This window comes from Rhinatrema bivittatum, chromosome 11 (assembly GCF_901001135.1).
Source record: "Rhinatrema bivittatum chromosome 11, aRhiBiv1.1, whole genome shotgun sequence".
Classification (NCBI taxonomy): domain Eukaryota; kingdom Metazoa; phylum Chordata; class Amphibia; order Gymnophiona; family Rhinatrematidae; genus Rhinatrema; species Rhinatrema bivittatum.
Window position 1 is genome coordinate 67,456,413 of NC_042625.1, and position 20,193 is coordinate 67,476,605.

Sequence of the window (20,193 nt, forward strand, 5' to 3'; positions counted from 1 at the left end):
CCAGGGTGTGTTGGGTACAATCTCAATCTCAAATTTACCGCTAATGCTCTTCATATAATACATGCATTATTCCAAAGTTTCCTTCTGCAGTTGTAAGGTGTATTTCTGTCATAATGATACAGACCCTCTGATGTTGGTTGAGTGGCTCAGGAATATGCTGTTATGTTGACTACATATGCTTACATTCATCATAGAGGTCTGCAGCTGCACCAGTGTGATTCTCCTGCCCCATTGTGGTGCTTGCTTTCTATATGACAGTACTGCAATGGATAGGGATAATTAGAGAGCCCTTGCTCTGTTTTGGTATCATTGTCTTATCTGCTGATCACCATCTCTCCTTCTTTTACTCAGCACTCCACCCTGGGGGGCAGCCGGTCAGAGAAAGGCTCCACATGGACAAGTCGCTCACTGGGTGCCCGATGTCGGAACTCCATTGCCTCCTGCACAGACGAGCAGCCACACATTGGCAACTATCGGCTGCTGAAAACCATTGGCAAGGGCAACTTCGCTAAGGTCAAGCTGGCCCGGCACATCTTGACAGGGCGGGAGGTGAGTTCAAGCTCTTAAAGACCCATGTTGAGAGTTCTCCTACACACTGACTTGACCCATCATCTGCACCATCTATCCACACTTCACTGATCCGTCAACCCTTTCTCCTTATCCACAGCTCATCTGCCCATCACTCACTTCCATCTATCCATGCCTCACTAATCCCTCATCTGTTTCCACCCATTGCCCCCTCCCATTCATACCAATACTGGTGGCAAGATCTCCAATCTGCACCTGCCACCTCTCCTCATGGGCAGTCACAGGTGTCATGTAAAGAATTCAGGGGGTTTTTTTGGGGTTTTTTTTACATGGGTGTACAGAAGGTGTCAAATGTCCTCTCTTTGCCCCATCTTTTCTGTTTGGCAGGCTGCAACTCTTTGGATATCTAGCAGGGCTTGTTAAAAATCGAGTAAAGGACACTGTTCTTGCCAGGAAGAGGCCACTGGAGATTTTAGCAAGGGCTGTCTCTTTGGAATATAAAGGGTAGAATCCAGTTTGGAAGGTATCTAGAATGGCTCAAGATGCAAGAAAATCAAGGCAGCGGATGTGAACGGAAAATTTAAGTAGTTAGGTTGTGAAAGGGAGGAGGCAGATTGGCCACTAGTTAGCAGAGCAGGTAGAGCCCAGTGAAGGTTTTTGGGAGGTGCGCTGTGATCGCAGCATGTTTGAAAGTGATGGGAATGATATGGAAAGTGATAAATGGAGAATCTGACTGCAAGGGCAGGTATACAACTGAGGAGTTTGGTGGGAGTGGGATCATAGGAACAAGTAGTGAGATTGGAGGAGGACAGAAGGTGTGCAGTTTTCCTCTTCAGTTATTTCCAAAATGGAAGAAAGGGGGGTAGCAAGGGCTAACAGAATTGGCGAGGAGTGAAATGGGAGGGAGCCCCTCAACCTGTCTCTGATGCTATCACAGCATATGTAGGAGCCCCTCTGCCTGTGTGTAACGCTACCAAAGAGGTAGGACCCCCCTTCCTGGCCCTGATGCCAGCAGAGACCTCCTAAAATATACCTCCTAAAATAATTATAGCTTCATGTGAAAGTTCAGGCTTTTCTGGTCAAAAATGGATGTATCAATGGATCTCTGAGTGAGCAGTTGTCAGCATCGAACCAAATAGATTACATCAATAAATTCACGGTCCTCTGACACGGGCCGTGTTTAGAAGAGACTGTGTCGGCAGGGAATCTAAAGAAAAACGGGTAAAAGTTAAAGATAAAGAATGTTTAAAAGAACAAGTTCATCTTCATCTGAGGACACAAAAAGAAAATTAAAATATTTTAAATTGGATATTTCTGTATCCTGTTTATATATATTATCCTTTATTTAATTTTCTTTTTGTGTCCTCAGACACATTCTTTATCTTTAACCTTTACCCGTTTTTCTTTAGATTCCCTGCCGACACAGTCTCTTCGAAACACGGCCCGTGTCGGGGGACTGTGAATTTATTGATATAATCTATTTGGTTTGATGCTGACAATTGAACTTTCTCTTGCTTGCTTGTACACAGTAAAATCTTGCATTCAAACTTTTTTAAGGACATTGTTGAACTTTTAGGTCCTTCCTCCTTGTATTGATTTACAAAGTTAAATACAACATCTTTCTGTAATTTTAAATGCAGAATTACTTATATTTGATGATTTTAACAGATTGAAAAAAATAAAACCAGGAATATGGTATGTGCAAAAGTTTGGATACCCTTCCAGTTGATTAATTACTACTTTAAAAAAAATTGTTGTTAATATGGCCCAAAAAGTTGGTTGACTCTGTAGGCCTTCAGTTAGGCATAAGAACATAAAACTTGTCATATTAGGTCAGACTTCAGATCCATCAAGCTCAGTATCCTGTTTCCTACAGTGGCCAATCCAGGTCACAAGTACCTGGCAGGATCCCAAGGAGTAGATAGATTCCAGGCTGCTTATCTCAGGGATAAGCAGTGGATTTCCTTAAGTCCGTTTTAATATAATGGCTTATGGACTTTTCCTCCAGGAACTTATCTAAACCTTTCTTAAACGCAGCTACACTAAATGTTTTCTCTTATTAGTTTTAAATGTATTACCTACTAACTTCATTGTGTGTTTCCTAGTCTTTGTACTTTTTGAAAGAGTAAACCAATTAATGTTTACTGGTTCCAATCCACTCATTATTTTATAAACCTCTATCATGTCTCCCCTCAGCCATCTCTTCTCCAAGCCGAAGAGTCCTAACCTCTTTAGCTTTTCCTCGTGGGGAAATCATTCCATCCCCTTTATCATTTTAGTTGCCTTTCTCTGTACCTTTTCTAATTCTGCTGTATATTTTTTGAGATGTGTTGACCAGAACTGCACACAATATTCAAGATGAGGTTGCACCATGGAGCGAAACAGAGGCATTATGATATTCTCTGTTTTATTCTCCATTCCTTTCCTAATAATACCTAGCATACTATTTGCTTTCTTGGCTGCTGCTGCACGCTGAGAAGAAGATTTCAACGTATCAACAATGACGCCTAGTCAGGTGAAGACAGTTCCATAGTTGAACAAATACTCTGACTCTTCTAACCTCTCAGGTTATAATTATTTTGTCTACTTTCATCAACCACGTGCTCCTCTAAGTAGCTGTTTGAGTATTTGAAAATGAAAAATATTCACTCTAACAAAACAGAGAAAGGCTATAAAAAAAAATGTCTAAACTCTTCCAACTAACAATTTGAGTCATCAAACGCTTCCAACTAACAATTTGAGTTATCAGAAACCTGACAACAAGCATCCCCCAGGGCTTGGCCTTATCAGCTACACTTTTGAACATCTACATGGCTCCTTTTTGAAATTTGTTGGCTGGGCTCTATGAAGGTTATCTTGTGTACACCAACAATATTAAATTTTTCTTTCCCATTTCCTCCTCATAGTCTGCTATTATGGGACTAGCGTCCTTATGCCTTTCAGCTGTCAAGCAATATCTAGGGCATAATGGCCAAGCTTCAAATGTTGGCAAAACTGAAGTGATGTTTGTGTAGATCAGGTAGGATCAGTACGATTGCTTCCTTTGTGTTGGAAAACTATAGGACTCAGATCATCACACACGTGAGGAACCTGGGAGTTGTCCTTGACTCTGAGCTCTCAGTGCAACCCCCATGCCCCAAATTTCAGTAATAATAAAAGGTGTTTTGTTAAGACCTTTGAAAAATGTCCTGAGTAAAGATGATTTTCGTTCAGTGGTCCAGAAAATGATACATCTTAGTCTGGACTATTATAATTTTCTCTACATTGGTTTGCCAGCGTATGTGTTACGCGCTCTCCAGTTGTTGCAGAATTCCACTGCCTGGCTGATAACTGGACTTAATAAGAGAGCGCACATTTCTTCAACTTTAAAGAAACTGCATTGGCTCCCAGTTAAGTTTAGAGTACAAGACAAGGTTGCGCCACTAGTCCACAAAATGACTACTTCTGAGGCTCTACCATGGATGAATGCGATGCTTCATATACACAGTCCATCAAGGGCCCTGTGGTCAGCCCAGAGAGATTTGCTGGATGTACCATCAGTGCGCTCTGCCTGGCCCTCAGAGACTCGTGAGAGATCATTTTCAATGGCCTCCCCCGAATTATGGAATCCATTGCCCAAGGTTCTACAGTTAACATCTTGTTTAAAGACATTTAGGAAAATGCTGAAGACTGCCTTTTTCAGCAGGCATTCACTGATGTCTGAGCTATGAGAGAGATGTTGAGACAGTAACAATCATTTTCTGAGTCTTTATATTTCCTTTCTTTTGATTGTTTTATTGTGAATGTTTTATCTTTGTAAGCCGCTCAGAGCTTTAGCTATTGGGTAGCATAGAAATATTTTAAATAAGTAAATAACTGGAGGTTACAGTAACTTACGTGCTTGTGGCTAAACAGTTCCATTTTCATTTTATCAGTCCAAAGCATTTTGTTCCAAAAAGTTTCAGGCTTATCAAGGTTTTGTTTTGCATACTTTAGAGATGACTTATATGATGATGTTGTAGAAAGGGTTTCTTACTGACTGCTCTCTGTTACTCCTTGTGGCGTAAGTAATGTGGCACTGTGCACCGGTGGGCACCTATTCCAGTGTCAGCTAAACTTTTCAGCAAGTCATTTTCAGTGATCCGTGGGTTCTGGTTTGCAAATGTGACCAGTTCTAGCAGAGATTTTTTTTTTTTGGTCTTCATCTTGCCTTGCCTTGCCTTCCACAGTTCCATGCAACTTCCATTTTGTAACCATGTTTGTAATGGTTAAAATTGCTAGCTGGAAGCATTTAGAGATTTTTATTTTTTTTTAATAGCCTTCCACTGCTTTGTAAGAGTGAATTATCTTCATTTTCAAATGCTCAGACAGCTGCCACTTAGAGGAGCCCCCGGCTGTTGAAAGTAGGCAGAACAAAAATCACAAACTGAGAGATTAGAAGGGTCAGAGTATTTATACAACTGTGGAATTGTCTTTATCTAACTAATTGAAGGCTTAATGAGTCAACCTTTTGGGCCTTAGTGACTTTTTTTTTATAAAAAGTAGTAATGAATCGACTATAAGAATGGCCAAATCTTTGCACATTCCCTATGTGATGCCATGCAAGCAGTCCTAGGCTTTAGAAGGGCTGAGGGGCAGAGCAGTTTGGACTCCAGCCTTTTCGCCACAGAAAAATGCTTTATCCAGCGTGCAGCAAAACAATAACAGAAACAGCCTGCTTATCTCAGCAGTATAAATCAAGACTTCCAGCATCCTCCCTCTCGAGAATATACCTGCCTTCCTGCACCCCAGGGCTTCCCTGTTCTCTCCTGGGGCTTCTCTTGTATGCAACACCCTTAGGCCAGGATTCCCTTCCGTACTGATCCTTAAAGCGGACCAGGCCAGAAACCTGGGGCTTCTCCTGCATACACCTTCACACCATATTGACTGTTTTTATCATTTTCAATCTGTTAAGATCAGCAAATAGTACTTTTTCATTATAAATTGCTGAAAGATGGCAAGTCATGGCTGGAAATGAAATAAAAAGTGACGCCCCGAAGCAGCAGCTTGTGCCGTGAAAGATGGCCATGTCGGCACGATAGTTTTTTTTTTTCCAGAAGGCAAGTTTGATTCGGCGCTTAAGATAAGTAGAGAACTTATAAGTTTGGGATTTTATCTTGAAAATTTTGTGGAGAAAAAGAAAAGAAAGTAAAGGTTAGGGTAAAGCGTTTTTTTTCCCTGTGATGGCTGCTAAGTAGCGTGGAGCACCGTTATAAGTTGTCTACTTTTGACATTTAACATGGTGCGCCGTCTGAGGTTTTCTCCCCTTATTCAAGTCTTCTGGTTGAATATTAGTCTTTGGAAAGATTTGGGAATAATAAATAATTAAAATTATAAACAATAAAAAAAAAATACTAAAAAATATTTTAAAAAATTTGAGCTTTTTTCATGTTTAAGCTTTTTCTGCATAGACAGGGAAAGTGTATATTTGTAATAGGAATGTTTAAGTTTGTAGCATGTAGAGGTTGTGTCAGCTTCTGTGCGTCTCCGTCTCTTAAGTGGAGATTCATGAAACACACAGTTTGACCAGGGTGCCTAAACTTCTACATACAACCGTATGTATTCTGAATGCATTCCCATTTATCCCCTTTTATTGCGTCTCGTAAACTTTAGGTTTTGTGCTACTGATAGTTGAAACCTTTTTCTCCTCTGCTTTCAGGTGGCAATAAAAATTATTGATAAGACACAACTGAACCCAACCAGCCTGCAGAAGGTAAGAATTTATTCCCATGGCCCTTGGACACTTCAATAAATGTTCCATTCCCTGAAATAGTTAATTGGTCTGAACTCATCTTCTCAACTGGGGGACTCTGGAATTGTACCAGGGAGTAATCTGGGCAGAATGGCAGGACTGTAAAGTCATTATCTCCTGTCAATTTTTTTTTTTTTTTAAGGCCAGCATTTTCCTCCTGCTTTTCGGGGTTCCAGCCCAATCAGATCCAGGGCTAGGATCGGGCATCTCGAGCCTTCATTCACAGCTACCCAGGGATTTTTCTCCGATTTTATGTCCTGCCCCAGTTGATTTTAGTTTAGTCATTGCAACAAACGTCCTCAGCCGGGGTGGGGGTGAGGGTATTGGACCAGGGTTCCTTCTGGTACTCTTCAGTCCAGCTACCCACATGGCCTACTCAAGAAAGACACACAAAACCAATTTTAGCATGGGCTAGCAAAACAATTTTAACATATGTATTTAAACAAAAATTAACAATTGGTGCAAAAAGATTTCACGTGCTTGCAGTAAAACATGTCAGAAATAGTTTGTTCGCATTATTCTCCTGCATGGAAACCCAAAAATGCACCGGCTAAATAACATGAGCACGTTACTTACCAAGGAGCATGAGCGTGTTAAACTGAGTGTGTTCGGCTCTCTTGGGGAGGTCCCTGAAACTGGCATGAGTGGATATTTAGAACCCTCTGTCTGTAAAGATCTTCAAAAAGGTGTGACAGAGGATGTTTTTGGGTATGGAAAGGAGCATTCAAGGCAGAGACCCAGGTGAGGAATCCAACCACCCTGAGCCAGATGGGCGCCAGCATCTGACCATTCTGCACCCTGTGATCACCCAGTAATCCAGCAACCACAGTGGCTGCACCGCACAGTCTGGGACTGCTTCAAAGCCCACAGACATGAGCTCTGCACTCAAATCAAAACAATTTGTCAGCCCAAAAAAAGCTTTTGAGGCTCAGATTGCTCTTCGACCTCAAGTCTCTTAATGCCTGCAGTGGTCTTTGGCTGCACTGAAAATGTCAATGACAGCAAGGACCTTTGTCCTCTGGGAACCTATTGCTTAGAAATACATTTGTCTTGTGTAAAATCAGGGTGATTCATTTTTGTGTGTGTGCCAGTGTGTCTCCTCTGTCACCTTCCTTTCTCTCTCTTATCCTTCCCTCCTCCTGCTCCATGTCTCTCCTGTCCTGCTGGTGACCTGTAAAAGCTTTGCTTTGTGTATTTAGGGGGGTGAAGGACTGGGGAGACCAGTGGTTAGTCACTTAACCCTGGAGAAAGCCTCCATGCATGGGAGACCCTGTTTTTGTGACTAGTCAGGGAGGACTGGGACCCGACAAAAAAAGGCCATCATGGACAGACATTTAAATGTCAGCGGAAGAGGAGGAGGAGCAAAGGGCAGCCTGCCAGACAAACCCAGCTGCTAATTCTTCTGCTGTCTCTTCACTCTTTTGAAATTAAAGATTCTCTGTGCTTACCCCAGGTACTGAGGAGGGCATGGGAATGGTCACAGAGGAAGGGAATGGTTAGAGGCCGGTGCCCTTCTGAGCTAGAGAGTGGCCAAATTCTTCTCTGAGTATTCACGATGCATTGCTTCCCAACAGTGTCCTCTGACCTCTGTTGTCTGATGATCTTTATGGACACAGAAGACAGAGGGTTCCAATCATGCAGTCATGTCAATTTTCTGCTACCTTGGAACCCTTCGTTCTCCTTTGACCTCTTCACCTGGAGCATATTAGTTTTCCCACTTCTTCCCTCTGGTCTGATAAGCAACCACTGAGTATCTCTCTGGAAGTGAGCAGGACAAGAGAACCTAGCATGCTCCGTTTAGCATACCCTCGGTAAATAGCAGGCTCACACTAAGGAAGCAGCCATTAAATAGCAGCCATTTATCAAGCTATCGCTAAATAGCGTAGATAGCTCACCACTCTATTTTGCATGAGCTCAGTGACACCTAATCTGCATTTGATGTAACTTCCTTTGCATACATGGGTACACAAACTTTAGCATTTCGTGCTAATAACTTTCCAAACCCTTTAACATGCACGCTAATCTTTCCTGCAAAGTTTGCTGTTTTTTTTTTTGGTTTTTTTTAGCAAGAGAGCTTTCCTGTGCTTGCTAAGTTTATGGCATAGGCCCCTTTATCTCCTTCCCTTCACCCCAGGGCCAGTGAGCTGCTGCCTTTGCAACATCCTCAGCCTTGGCCCCACCCAGGGAATGGAAAACTTGAGCTGGGAATCAAACCCTGTTGTCTCCACTCCCACTGCGGCCCCAGGCCTGCCCGTTTCTGTGTAATCATAGCTTAAATGGGACCGATACAGAGTCTGATGCATCTAGGTCAGGGCGGCTGAGGGGATGGGCACAGGCTTACAGAAAATTGAACAAGAATTATGGAAAAGCATGTTGTGTGTGTGCGTAGGATGATGGTAGTGAGGACTGCAAGAAAAAGTGCCGATCAGGGATTCAAGCTGATCACCAGATTTGAGGATGGAAAAGGAAATATTTTTGGCACTGCTCTTCAAAATTGCACAGTATTTTTAGCCATCCATTAAATTATTTATTTATTTGATTTATATTCCACCTTTCAGGCACTCAAAAGTGGATTACATTCAGGTATTATAGGTATTCCCTATGCCTAGGCTCAAATCTAAGGGGCTCATTCACTAAACCGGTGTGATATGTATACTATACAGGAACATCGGTATATAAAAATAAAAATAAATAAATAAATAAACCGCACTAGGCCATTTTACCACATGAGAAGTGGTCTAACGTGGGGATAACATGAGATATTTCAAATAGTCTGCGTTATTTGAACCCCCAGCACCTTGTGTATTTAAATGAGCTCCTTAGCATGCATTTGCATGCTAAGGAGCTCATTAATACCCTAAACTGCTTAAATCAAATAATGTGGCTTGCTGAAAAATTCACAAGCTGCATTATTTGATTTGAAGTTAGCTACATCTCGAGAGTTGAGGCTAACTTTCCCCAGGAGTCTCAGGACATTAACGCACGTCCCGGGGCCCTGTCTTAAAGGGGCTGATGGCACAGACCCCCTATTGCAACCCTCTGCTGCCCCCAGGAGCAACAGTAGATTAAAAAAAAAAAAAAAAAGTTAAAACAAATTTTAAGCATGGTGCAAGCTCTCCCCTCACCCCATCTCTCCCCTTCAATCAAATAATCCTGCCCCTGGAGGCCAGGACCCCTAACCCCACCCTAGTTCACTCCTCGGAGCCCCCATCCCCATACACACACAAGGATCCTTGTTGGTCCAGTGGACACTCCCACTCCTGGAATCTTCCCCTTACAGACAAACTGATCCCTGGTAGTCTAGTAGACCCTCCCCAACCCGCCAAAATAGTCCTACTGGTCCAGTGGGGGCCCAGAGCGCCCCCTAGGCTCTTGGTATGATAGTGGCCATTTTGATTGCTTACAGTTCCAGAGCTTAGGGGGTGCTCCAGGCTCCCAGAGGTTCACAAGAGCTAATTTGGTGGGTTAGGGGTCCACTAGACTGCCAGGGATCCTTTTGTCTATAAGGGAGGGGGGGGGAGGGTCCAGGGTGGTGGGAGTCCACTGGACCATCAGAGATCCTATTATGTGTTTTTTGTATCTCGGGATAAGTGCAGGCTTTCCCACATCTACTTGGCTACTGACAGTTTTGGACTTTTCCTTCAGAAACTTGTCCAATCCTCTTTTAGTTGCCTTGACTGCATCTGGCAACAGATCCCATAACTTTAATATGCGCCGAATGAAAAAAAAAAAGACTTCCTTTGATTTGTTTTGAATCTGCCAGTTGCTAGTTTTGTGAAGTGCCCCTTAGTCCTAGTGTTATTTGAAATGGGTAAATAAGCATGCCCTATTTACCCGTTTCCACCATACTCATGCTTTTATAAATCTCAATCATATCCCTGCTGCTCACTGGAAAAAAAAACATACTCACCCAGTTTCTGGCAGTCTACGGTAGGCTGTAGAGAGTATATAATATGAAAAAATTAACTGCAATAAGAAGGGATGCTATGCATCAGTTTCTTTGTGTAAGGAAGCTTTTTGAAAATGGTGTGCAAATAATGCTAAGGAATTTGATGAAGGGGGGAGATGATGGGGAGGGGAGTTAAGAACCTTTTCTGATTTGTTTCTGTTGCACGTATTCGTGATACATCTTTGTGCTGATATTCTTGTGTGTCATAGAATCTTGAATTTCTCTGTTGAAAATTCAATAACATTTTCAATAATGAAAAAAAAAAAAATTCTCTGTCATATCCCCTCTGTCTTCTCTTTTCCAAACTAAGGAGCCCTAATCTGTTTAGCCTTTCTCCATAAGAGACATTTTCCGTCTCCTTTATCAATATTGTCACCTTTCTCTGTTCTTTTTCTATGCCTGCTACAGTCTTTTTTCAGATGGGGTGACCAGAACTGCACGCAGTACTCAAGGTGCGATCACATCATGGATCTATACAAAGACATTATGATATTTTCAGTTCTATTCTCTATTCCTTTCCAAATGATTCCTGACATCCTATTTGCCTTTTTGACTGTTGCCGCACACTGAGCCGAAGATTTCAAGGTATTGTCCACAAGGGCTCCGAGATCGTTTTTCTGGGTGGTGACTCCTAAACACGGATCCCAGCATCGCATCGGGATTATTTTTCCCTACGTGCATTACTTTGCACTTGCCCACAATAAATTGCATTTGCCATTTAGAAGCCCATTCTCCTAGTCTCACAACATCCTTTTGCAGTTCCTCACAATGCACTGCTGTTTTAACAAAATGGAAACAATTTTGTATCATCTGCAAATTTGATCACCTTACTTGTTCCTTTTTTCAGATTATTCATGAATATGCTAAATAGCATAGGTCCAGAACATACCACCGGAGGCACTCCACTAATGACCTTTCTCCATTTGGAAAACTTAGTCCTACCCTCTGTTTCCTGTCTTTTATCCAGTTACCAGTTCACAATAGGACACTGCCTCTGAACTTATGACCTTGCAGCTTCCTGCAAAGTCTCTCATGAGGGACTTCTCAAATGCCTTCTGAAAATCCAAATACACTTTATCAACCAACTAAATTTTAGCTGCATGTGTCAAAAAAATCTAGTAAATCATTAAGGCAAGACTTCCCTTGGCAAAAAAAACATTAAACAATGTCTATCTATGTGGTTAGTAATTTTGTTTTTAAGCATAGTTTCTATCATTTTACCCAGCATTGACGTCAGGCTCACCAGTCTATAGTTTCCTGAATCACTCCTGGAGCCTTTTTTAAAAATTGGCATCACGTTGACCACTTTCCAGTCTTCTAGTATCGTGGCTATTTTAAATGATAGGTTGCAGATTGCCAAAAACAGGTCTTCAATTTCATGTTTTCTGGACATACATCCTGAGTACAGGACCGCAGCACCACAAACTCCAGGTTTAGCCCCAAAGACTGACATTAATCCCAGAAACATTACTCCACCTCTGACCAATAGTTCTTTCTAGCATTAAGAAAACAGGAATTAAGCCAGCTCATCTCTCTGCATTTTGGAATAATATCTAGTGCCCTGATTAATATTGAATTGGCATAGAGGTGTGCTAATGTTATACACACCTTTGTGTAAACATTTTTTGCGTTAAACTTCGTATACAGTGAGAGTAAAGTTGTAGATGCAAAAATGTGCATACAACCGCGTGCATAGCCAAGTCCCCTATCACCCCAATGCACCAAGTGCATTGGGGTGATAGGGGACAGGGTGTGACCTTCGGATGGGTGACTCACAGTGAAGGTGCCTCAGGGATCTGTACTGGGACTAGTGCTGTTCAACATATTCATAAATGATCTGGAAAAGACAGCAGTGTTAAAACGCAAGCAGACTGCGAGAAATTGCAGGAGAACCTTGTGAGACTTTGGAAATGGGCATCTAAACAAAAGCTGAAATTTAACGTGGAGAATTGCAAGTGATGCACATAGGGAAAAATAATCCTAACTACAGGTACACGATACTAGCTTCCATGTTAGGAGTAACCACCCAGGAAAAGAGTCAGTGTGGGTAATATGCCAAAATCCGCAGCTCATTGTCAAGTTAAGTGTAAAACATTGATAAGACGGGCAAAGAGAGAATTTGAAATGAAGTTGGCCATAAATTTAAAAACTTTTAAAAATATCCGAAGCAAGAAACCTTTGAGGGAGTCGGTTGGACCGTTAGATGACCAAGGGGTTAAAGGGGCTCTTAGGGAAGATAAGGCCATTGCAGAAAGAACAAATGAATTCTTTGCTCCATGTTTACTAATGAGGATGTTGGGGAGATACCAGTTCCGGAGATGGTTTTCAAGGGTGATGAGTCAGACGGACTGAACCAAATCACTGTGAACCTGGAAGATGTAGTAGACCAGATTGACAAACTAAAGAGTAGCAAATCACCTGGACCGGATGGTATGCATCCTAGGGTACTGAAGGAACTAAAAAATGAAATTTCTGATCTATTAGTTAAAATTTGTAACCTATCATTAAAATCATCCATTGTACCTGAAGACTGGAAGGGTGGCCAATGTAACCCCAATATTTAAAAAGGGCTGCAGAGGCGATCCGGGAAACTATAGACCAGTGAGCCTGACTTCAGTGCCGGGAAAAATAGTGGAAACTATTCTAAAGATCAAAATCGTAGAGCATATAGAAAGACATGGTTTAATGGAACACAGTCAACATGGATTTACCCAAGGGAAGTCTTGCCTAACAAATCTGCTTCATTTTTTTGAAGGAGTTAATAAACACGTGGATAAAGGTGAATCGATAGATGTCGTGTATTTGGATTTTCAGAAGGCGTTTGACAAAGTCCCTCATGAGAGGCTTCTAAGAAAACTAAAAAGTCATGGGATAGGAAGCGATGCCCTTTCATGGATTACAAACTGGTTAAAAGACAGGAAACAGAGTAGGATTAAATGGTCAATTTTCTCAGTGGAAAAGGGTAAACAGTGGAGTGCCTCAGGGATCTGTACTTGGACTGGTGCTTTTCAATATATATATATATATATATATATATATATATATATATATATATATATATATATATATAAATGACCTAGAAAGGAATACGACGAGTGAGGTTATCAACTTTGCGGATGATACAAAATTATTCAGCGTAGTTAAATCACAAGCAGATTGTGATACATTACAGGAGGACCTTGCAAGACTGGAAGATTTAATGAAATTTAATGTGAACAAGTACAAGGTGATGCATATAGGGAAAAATAACCCTTGCTGTAGTTACATGATGTTAGGTTCCATATTAGGAGCTACCACCCAGGAAAAAGATCTAGGCATCATAGTGGATAATACTTTGAAATCGTAGGTTCAGTGTGCTGCAGCAGTCAAAAAAAGCAAACAGAATGTTAGGAATTATTAGGAAGGGAATGGTTAATAAAACAGAAAATGTCATAATGCCTCTGTATCGCTCCATGGTGAGACCGCACCTTGAATACTGTGTACAATTCTGGTCACCACATCTCAAAAAAATATATAGTTGCGATGGAGAAGGTACAGAGAAGGGCAACCAAAATGATAAAGGGGATGGAACAGCTCCCCTTCGAGGAAAGGCTGAAGAGGTTTGAGCTGTTCAGCTTGGAGAAGAGACGGCTGAAGGGGGATATGATAGAGGTCTTTAAGATAATGAGAGGTCTTGAACGAGTAGATGTAAATCGTTTATTTACACTTTTGGATAATAGAAGGACTAGGGGGCATTCCATGAAGTTAGCAAGTAGCACATTTAAGACTAATTGGAGAAAATTCTTTTTCATTCAACGTACAGTTAAGCTCTGGAATTTGTTGCCAGAGGATGTGGTTAGTGCAGTTAGTGTAGCTGGGTTCAAAAAAGGTTTGGATAAGTTCTTGGAGGAGAAGTCCATTAACTGCTGTTAAATCAAGTTGACTTAGGGAATAAGAACCTCTATTAATTGCATCAGTAGCATGGGATCTTCTTGGTGTTTGGGTACTTGCCAGGTTCTTGTGGCCTGGTTTGGCCTCTGTTGAAAACAGGATGCTGGGCTTGATGGACCCTTGGTCTGACCCAGCATGGCAATTTCTTATGTTCTTATGTTCAGTATGCTGTGGCAGTCAAAAAAGCAAATAGAATGTTAGGAATCATTCAGAAAGGAATGGAGAATAAAACTGTGAATTTCAGAACGCCTCTGTATAGATCTATGGTAGTACCTCATCTGGTTTCCCTGTCTCCAAAAAGATATAGTGGAACTATAAAAGATACAGAGATGGGCAAGAAAAATGTAAGGGGATGGAGTGACTCCCATATGAAAAAAGCAAAACAGGTTAGGTCTCTTTTAAGCTTGGAGCAGAGGTGACTGAGAGGGCCTATGATGAAGGTTTATAAAATTATGAGTGGAGGGGAACATATAAATATGGAATGGTTATTTACTCTTTCAGATAGTACAAGGACTAGGGGATACTCCATGAAGTTGACGTAGATTTAAAATAAATCTAAGAAAGCATTTTTCACTTAATGCACAATCCAGCTGTGCAGTTTGTTGCCGGAGGTTGTGGTCAAGGATTCTAGCATACTGGAATCTAAAAGAGCTTTGCACAGGTCACTCCAGCCTATCCAGAATAGATCCCCCCCCTACCCCATCCCTGCACCACCTCATGGTGATCACAACCTCGTTATATTAAGGAACTAATTATTCTGTTAACTTATGCTTGTTCCTGTCATGTTAATCTTTCTTTCCTCGCTGCTCCTTGTTATCCCCCTCCCAGTTTGCTTCCCCTGTTAACATGTATTTTCAAGCCTTTTTGTTCAAATGTAAACCGGTATGATGTCCCCACTAATACCAGTATATAAAAGTTTCTAAATAAATAAATAAACTGGAAGGAAAGTCCATAAACCATTATGGACCAGGTAGAAAAGTCCATAAACCATTATGGACCAGGTAGACTTGAGAAAGCCACTGCTTGTTCCTGGAAGTGAGCCACAAGGAACGGATCTGTTCTTTGGGATATGCCAGGTACTCGCCACTTGGTTTTGCCACACTCTGAGACAGGATACTGAGCTTGGTGGACCTTTGGTCTGACTCAGCATGGCATATCTTATGTTCTGGTCGTAGGACTGAAAGAGGAAGGGCTCACAGTAAGGATACAGAAAGCAGAGTGAGATCTTAGGGCCCCTGATCTCCTGTCATTTCACAGAAAGGACGGCAAAATCTGCCCCTTCCCGTGGAATTTGCTGGTCCCCCACAAAATTTACCTCAGGAGATCAGGGAGCTGGATCGGGTGGGGACAGCATAAGGCCTGGGGGTGCTATTGCCACCAAACTGCTTCCCATTTCACCTCCCCCCCCCCCCCCACCTGTTTATTTATTTATTTATTTTTTATTTTCCCACTTGTTTATTTAAATGTGACCCCTTGAATGAGAGCAGTGGTGCTATCACCCGGGTCCCACTTGCGGGTCTGGTTTGCAGCCTCGTCCCTGCCAGGCCCAGCTTTGCTCATGTGGGTGAAACGAAGCTTCTGCCTGCCGCCGAGCGTCCGGGTCATCCGTTCCATCTGCTTTAGCCCTGGCCTCTCTGGCCAGCCTGGACATTGCCGCAGCAGCAGTGCACAGTGGGAGCCACCTCTGGTTTCAAGTCCTCTCTTCAGCCTCTCAGCCCTGAAGCTGCCAGCCCCTGCTTCCTGCAGTTTGTTTCTCCTGGGCCATTTTTGTGTGGGCTGTTATCACCCTCTCCTCACTTGCCCGGCAGCCTCTGAGGTGCAAGGGGGGCTATTCCAGCCCTCTCCATTTAGCACATTAGCCATGTGTCAGCTTCTCCAGCCGCTCCAAATCCACTCTCCTCTTCCTCCTTGTAGCATGACCAGTGCTGGCAGGTTGGGGGAGGGAGCTGTTAGGGTCTAAGTGAATTAGGAGATGGAGGGGGGTGTGATTGCAAGGGGTGGGGGAGTAGGTTGTGTGTGTGTGTGGGGGGGGAGGGGAGAGGTATGGTAGCGGGGTGTGTGATCATAGGAGAGGACGGAGGCTTCCAGCAAGGACGCAGGGAGCAGGATGTCATCGTAGGGACCAGAGGATGGAAGGCTCGGTGTAAGAATGTGGGTTGTGATTAGTGTTGGAAGGCTTCGGTACCGGTGGAGTCTGTATGGAGATAAATTTTTCTGGCATTTCTGTGGGGATCTCAGCATTCTGTCCTGGTACGTGTGACTGTGATCAGCAGAGAGAAAAGGCAGTCACAGAGGGAGGAAGAGATTAAGGAAGAAAGAGAGGGACCAGTGTGGGAAGAAAATTAAATGACTTACAGGGGGGAGGCGGCACAGAGAAAGAGAGAGCCAGAGAGAGGAGGCGTGTCTGCGAGCAACCCACAGAGAAAGCAAAACAGAGGAGAGGAAAACACATGCCGAGGGTAAGAGAGGCTCAGAGAGATGCGGGGGAGTGGGGGGGGGGGGGTGCAAGTCGTCATATACAACTTCTTGATTTGCTACCTACAGGGTTAAATGTTTTTTTTTTCTCTCGCTCTTCAAGAGTTGTTGGCGATTGAAAAAGACATCAAGAATCTCCCCTCCATCTCAGTCCATAAACGAGATTCACGCCTGCCCTGGGACCTCTTTTCCCAGCACCAGGCTTGCAGAGGGAGAGCCAGTCCCATGAGCAGGCATTAATCTGCAGCAGCATCCCTTCCCCGCCTCCTGTGGCTGTGGCCTTGGGCGGCTGAAGGAAGGGAGGATGTAAGCTGCAAGCAGGATGCTTTGTATGTTTTTCTTTTACTCCCCTGACCTACTTCCCTTTTTACCTTCACCCCCCCCCCCCCCATCCTCATAGACATGGCAAAATACTAAGAAAAGCTTGGGCGTGGCTGTCCCAGAGGTCATCCAAGGTCAGCCACCCTCGTGGTTAGCATTGAATCTCTGGCCTTCCCTATAGTTCCTTTGTCTGAGCTACTCCTTTTCCCAGGAGCCAAAGACGCCCCCTACCCTCCCCCATTCCTGCATACAAATCCACTTCAAACTGCTTTACAGTGTCAGCTCTGCCTCACTGTGCACTAAGGTGGGTGTAAATCTTCACTGAATGCTCTGTTTCCCAGGGAGAAATCTGTCAAAGAATTAGCAAGAAAACATTTACTAAAAATAATCCAGAAGGCAACAGATTGCAACCAATGTGGAAGCCGCCCCCTGTAAGGTCCTTTAGTGAATATGGCACAGGGATGTACAGCTTGTTGCCTCTAGAACTGGGAAGCTCGAGGGGAGGAGAGGGGGACGGACGGACTGGTGCTGTGATACCGAGCCTGTCACCTCTCTGGAGGGCTCAAGGGATGGGCACAAGGATGTAAGGTTTGTCAGCTCCAGAACCGAATGACTCAGGGCATTGGCAAAGGGACGCAGAAATGCTGTTTATTATAAATGGCTCAGCAGCGCTCCTTGGTACACACCTGACTGCAGCTGAGCTGCTGCTGGAAGGAGGGAGGGTGTGGCCTGCTTGGCACGCCTGGGATATGGAGGAGAGGGGCGTATTCGCCTGCAGTGGTTCCCAGCCAGGGATGCCAGGTCATTGTCTCCGTTTGCACAGAGCATGGGCGAGGTACGGGGCACTGGAAGAGCCGTGGTGCTGTATAATTTGAACTGGGGTGGTGGGGGCAGGAGATACAAGAGACGCTTTTGAGGGGGGGGGGGGCTGTGTGGCCAGGAGCCTTCTCCCTGATACCTTCAGTTGAGGGAGAACCGGTGCCGGGACCTGCGTCTGCTGCAGGCATGTGTTGTCACTTTCGCAAGGGGGGTTCACGGGACTCATGAGAGAAGCACCCGTTGCTGATGATGTATCTCTGAGGAGATGGAGTAAGGCCCTCCCTGAGCCGCCCCTCGCTCAGTGTGCTCTCTTTTTATGTCCATGTCTCTCCCTGCCTTTCTCTCTCTCTCTGCTCCTTATTTTTCCTCTTCACTCTCTCCTCCCTCCCTCCTTCCTGCTCTGCCCCACGTTTGATCTCTGGGCTTTTTCTGCTTTATTCTTGCACCCCCCCTCCCCTCCATTCCTCTTCCTTTCTTTTTTTTTTCCTTTTCATTCATTGTACCCCCACCCTCTCCTCTCTGCTTTTCTGCCAATCCTTCTCCCTTCAGGCATTTTTGTCTGGTTCCTGGAAAACTGCTTTGGTTGTCTCCAGTGTTGTAGTTCACTTTGTTCCCGTGTCAGTGGGTCCCTCCTGGCAGCGCTCTTCGGCACTTTCCCCGCGGTGGGGGTGCCTCAGGCATTCCTCCTTTGGCGGGGGTGAGGGGGGGGGAGGGGGCTGCTACGTGCATTCCTCCTTTGGCTGGGAGTCTCTGGGCCTGAGCTATTTTCGGGCTGGCTGGCTCCCTGCCAGGCCTCTGCCTTCTCACCAGCCCGCAGTGTTCTGCCTTGGTTACACTCTCACAGGGTCCCCATTGTTTTCCCCGGGGATGTTCCGTGAACCTGATACACTGTAAATCTTCTTACTGCAGACACAGAGCGATTAAATCAGCCCTATTAGAGGGGGGGGTGTGTGTGTGTGCGCGGGCACTTTCTTAACATTTTTTCTGTTTATTCCTTATTCCCTGTGCCGTTCTAGACTCCCTGAACTAATTATTTATTAATGAAGTCAGAAGAGCGCGGCAGTGTAAAGGGAGGGAAGAGGCGCGGAGACACAAAAGAACAAGTTTATTTATTTATTTTTGGTTTTTATATACCGGAAGTTCCTGTATACAATACATATCACTCCGGTTCACATTTAACAGAGATAACTATCGCCGGGGAGGCGGTTTACATGGAACAAGTGTGGGAATAGGTAAACTATAGGGAGAAAATGGGATTTACGGAGAGGGTAACGTTGTGAAATCCTCCCCCCCCCACCGGCTGCTGCTTCTTGCCCCTGATTCTGACCTGGATTAGAGTGGGGCCCAAGTTCACAGGATTGCTTTCCATCTCCCCCTCCACCCCACCCCCACCCACATCATTGTCAGTACTCTCTCTCCCTTTTCTCTCCTCCCGCCTCAGTCCCCAATGCTCTGCCTGTCCTCTCTCTCCGCTGGAGCCCCAGTCCTCCCCCTCACCCCTTCTTCTCAGCTGATAGGAGCAGTAGAAATGAATACAGCGTCAGCCGCCAGCTCCTCTACCGTGCCGGGTCCCTTTACATCTTATTGTTCATGCCCCGAGACTCCCCCCCCCCCCCCCGATAGAAAAAGCTAACTCAGATTAAGATTGCCTGGAGCCAGACTTGCATCGGAACCACGTGGATCCCTCGAGATCTTAGGCTCCTACCACGAGACTCCCCCCAGGTGACAGAAGAGGGTGATTCATATTAAGTGCTGGGGGCTGCAGGAAGTAGCTGGGGATCTGATGGAGGGGAAAGGTAGAGAGCGTCAGGGGGAGGGAAGACTGAGGAGGTACCAGAGATCGAGGGGAAAGGGGGGGAGGAGGAGACTAAACCCGGGGATGGAGGCAGAGTAGAGTGGGAGCCGGACACAGGTTGGAGGGAGACGGAGAGAAGACTTTGTACTTGGGGAGGGGTTTTGAAGAGGAAGCAATGATCCAGGATAAGAGGGAAAGAGGACCAGGTTTTGGGTTGGAGGGAAGATTGGAAGAATATTGGGGATCGGGGAAGAGGGGGGAACCAAGCTTAGAGAGGGAAGAGAGAGGACTTGGGATGTGTGGTTGAAGAGGGAAAAAGTATCCAGGGTGGAAGAAGAGGGGAGAGTTCTGGGTATTTGGGAGAGAAGACCCAGGAAGGGGAAATGGATGAAAGGGAGAGAGGATCCAGAATAGTAGGGAGGGAAAGGGGTGGAGGAAGGGAGGACGTGTTGGTTGGAGGGAGATCTTATGAAGGGGAGAGAGAAAAGATCTGTGGATATAGGAGAGGAAGATGGGGAGAGTATAGATAAGGGAAGGGTGAGGGAAAGGACTGGAGATGGGAGGTGAGAGAGAGAAAGATCCTGAATTCAGTGGGGAGAGGGGGAG

The 20,193-nt window shown here is 44.4% G+C and overlaps 1 protein-coding gene across 1 annotated transcript in view; it reads left to right on the forward strand.

Moving 5' to 3' along the window:
• Positions 1-20,193, forward strand: part of MARK4 (microtubule affinity regulating kinase 4) — a 185,963-nt gene that overhangs the window by 76,048 nt on the left and 89,722 nt on the right. The window contains 2 exon segments of the mRNA XM_029620037.1: positions 352-549; positions 6,206-6,259. Of these exon segments, the coding sequence (XP_029475897.1) occupies positions 352-549; positions 6,206-6,259 (252 nt within the window).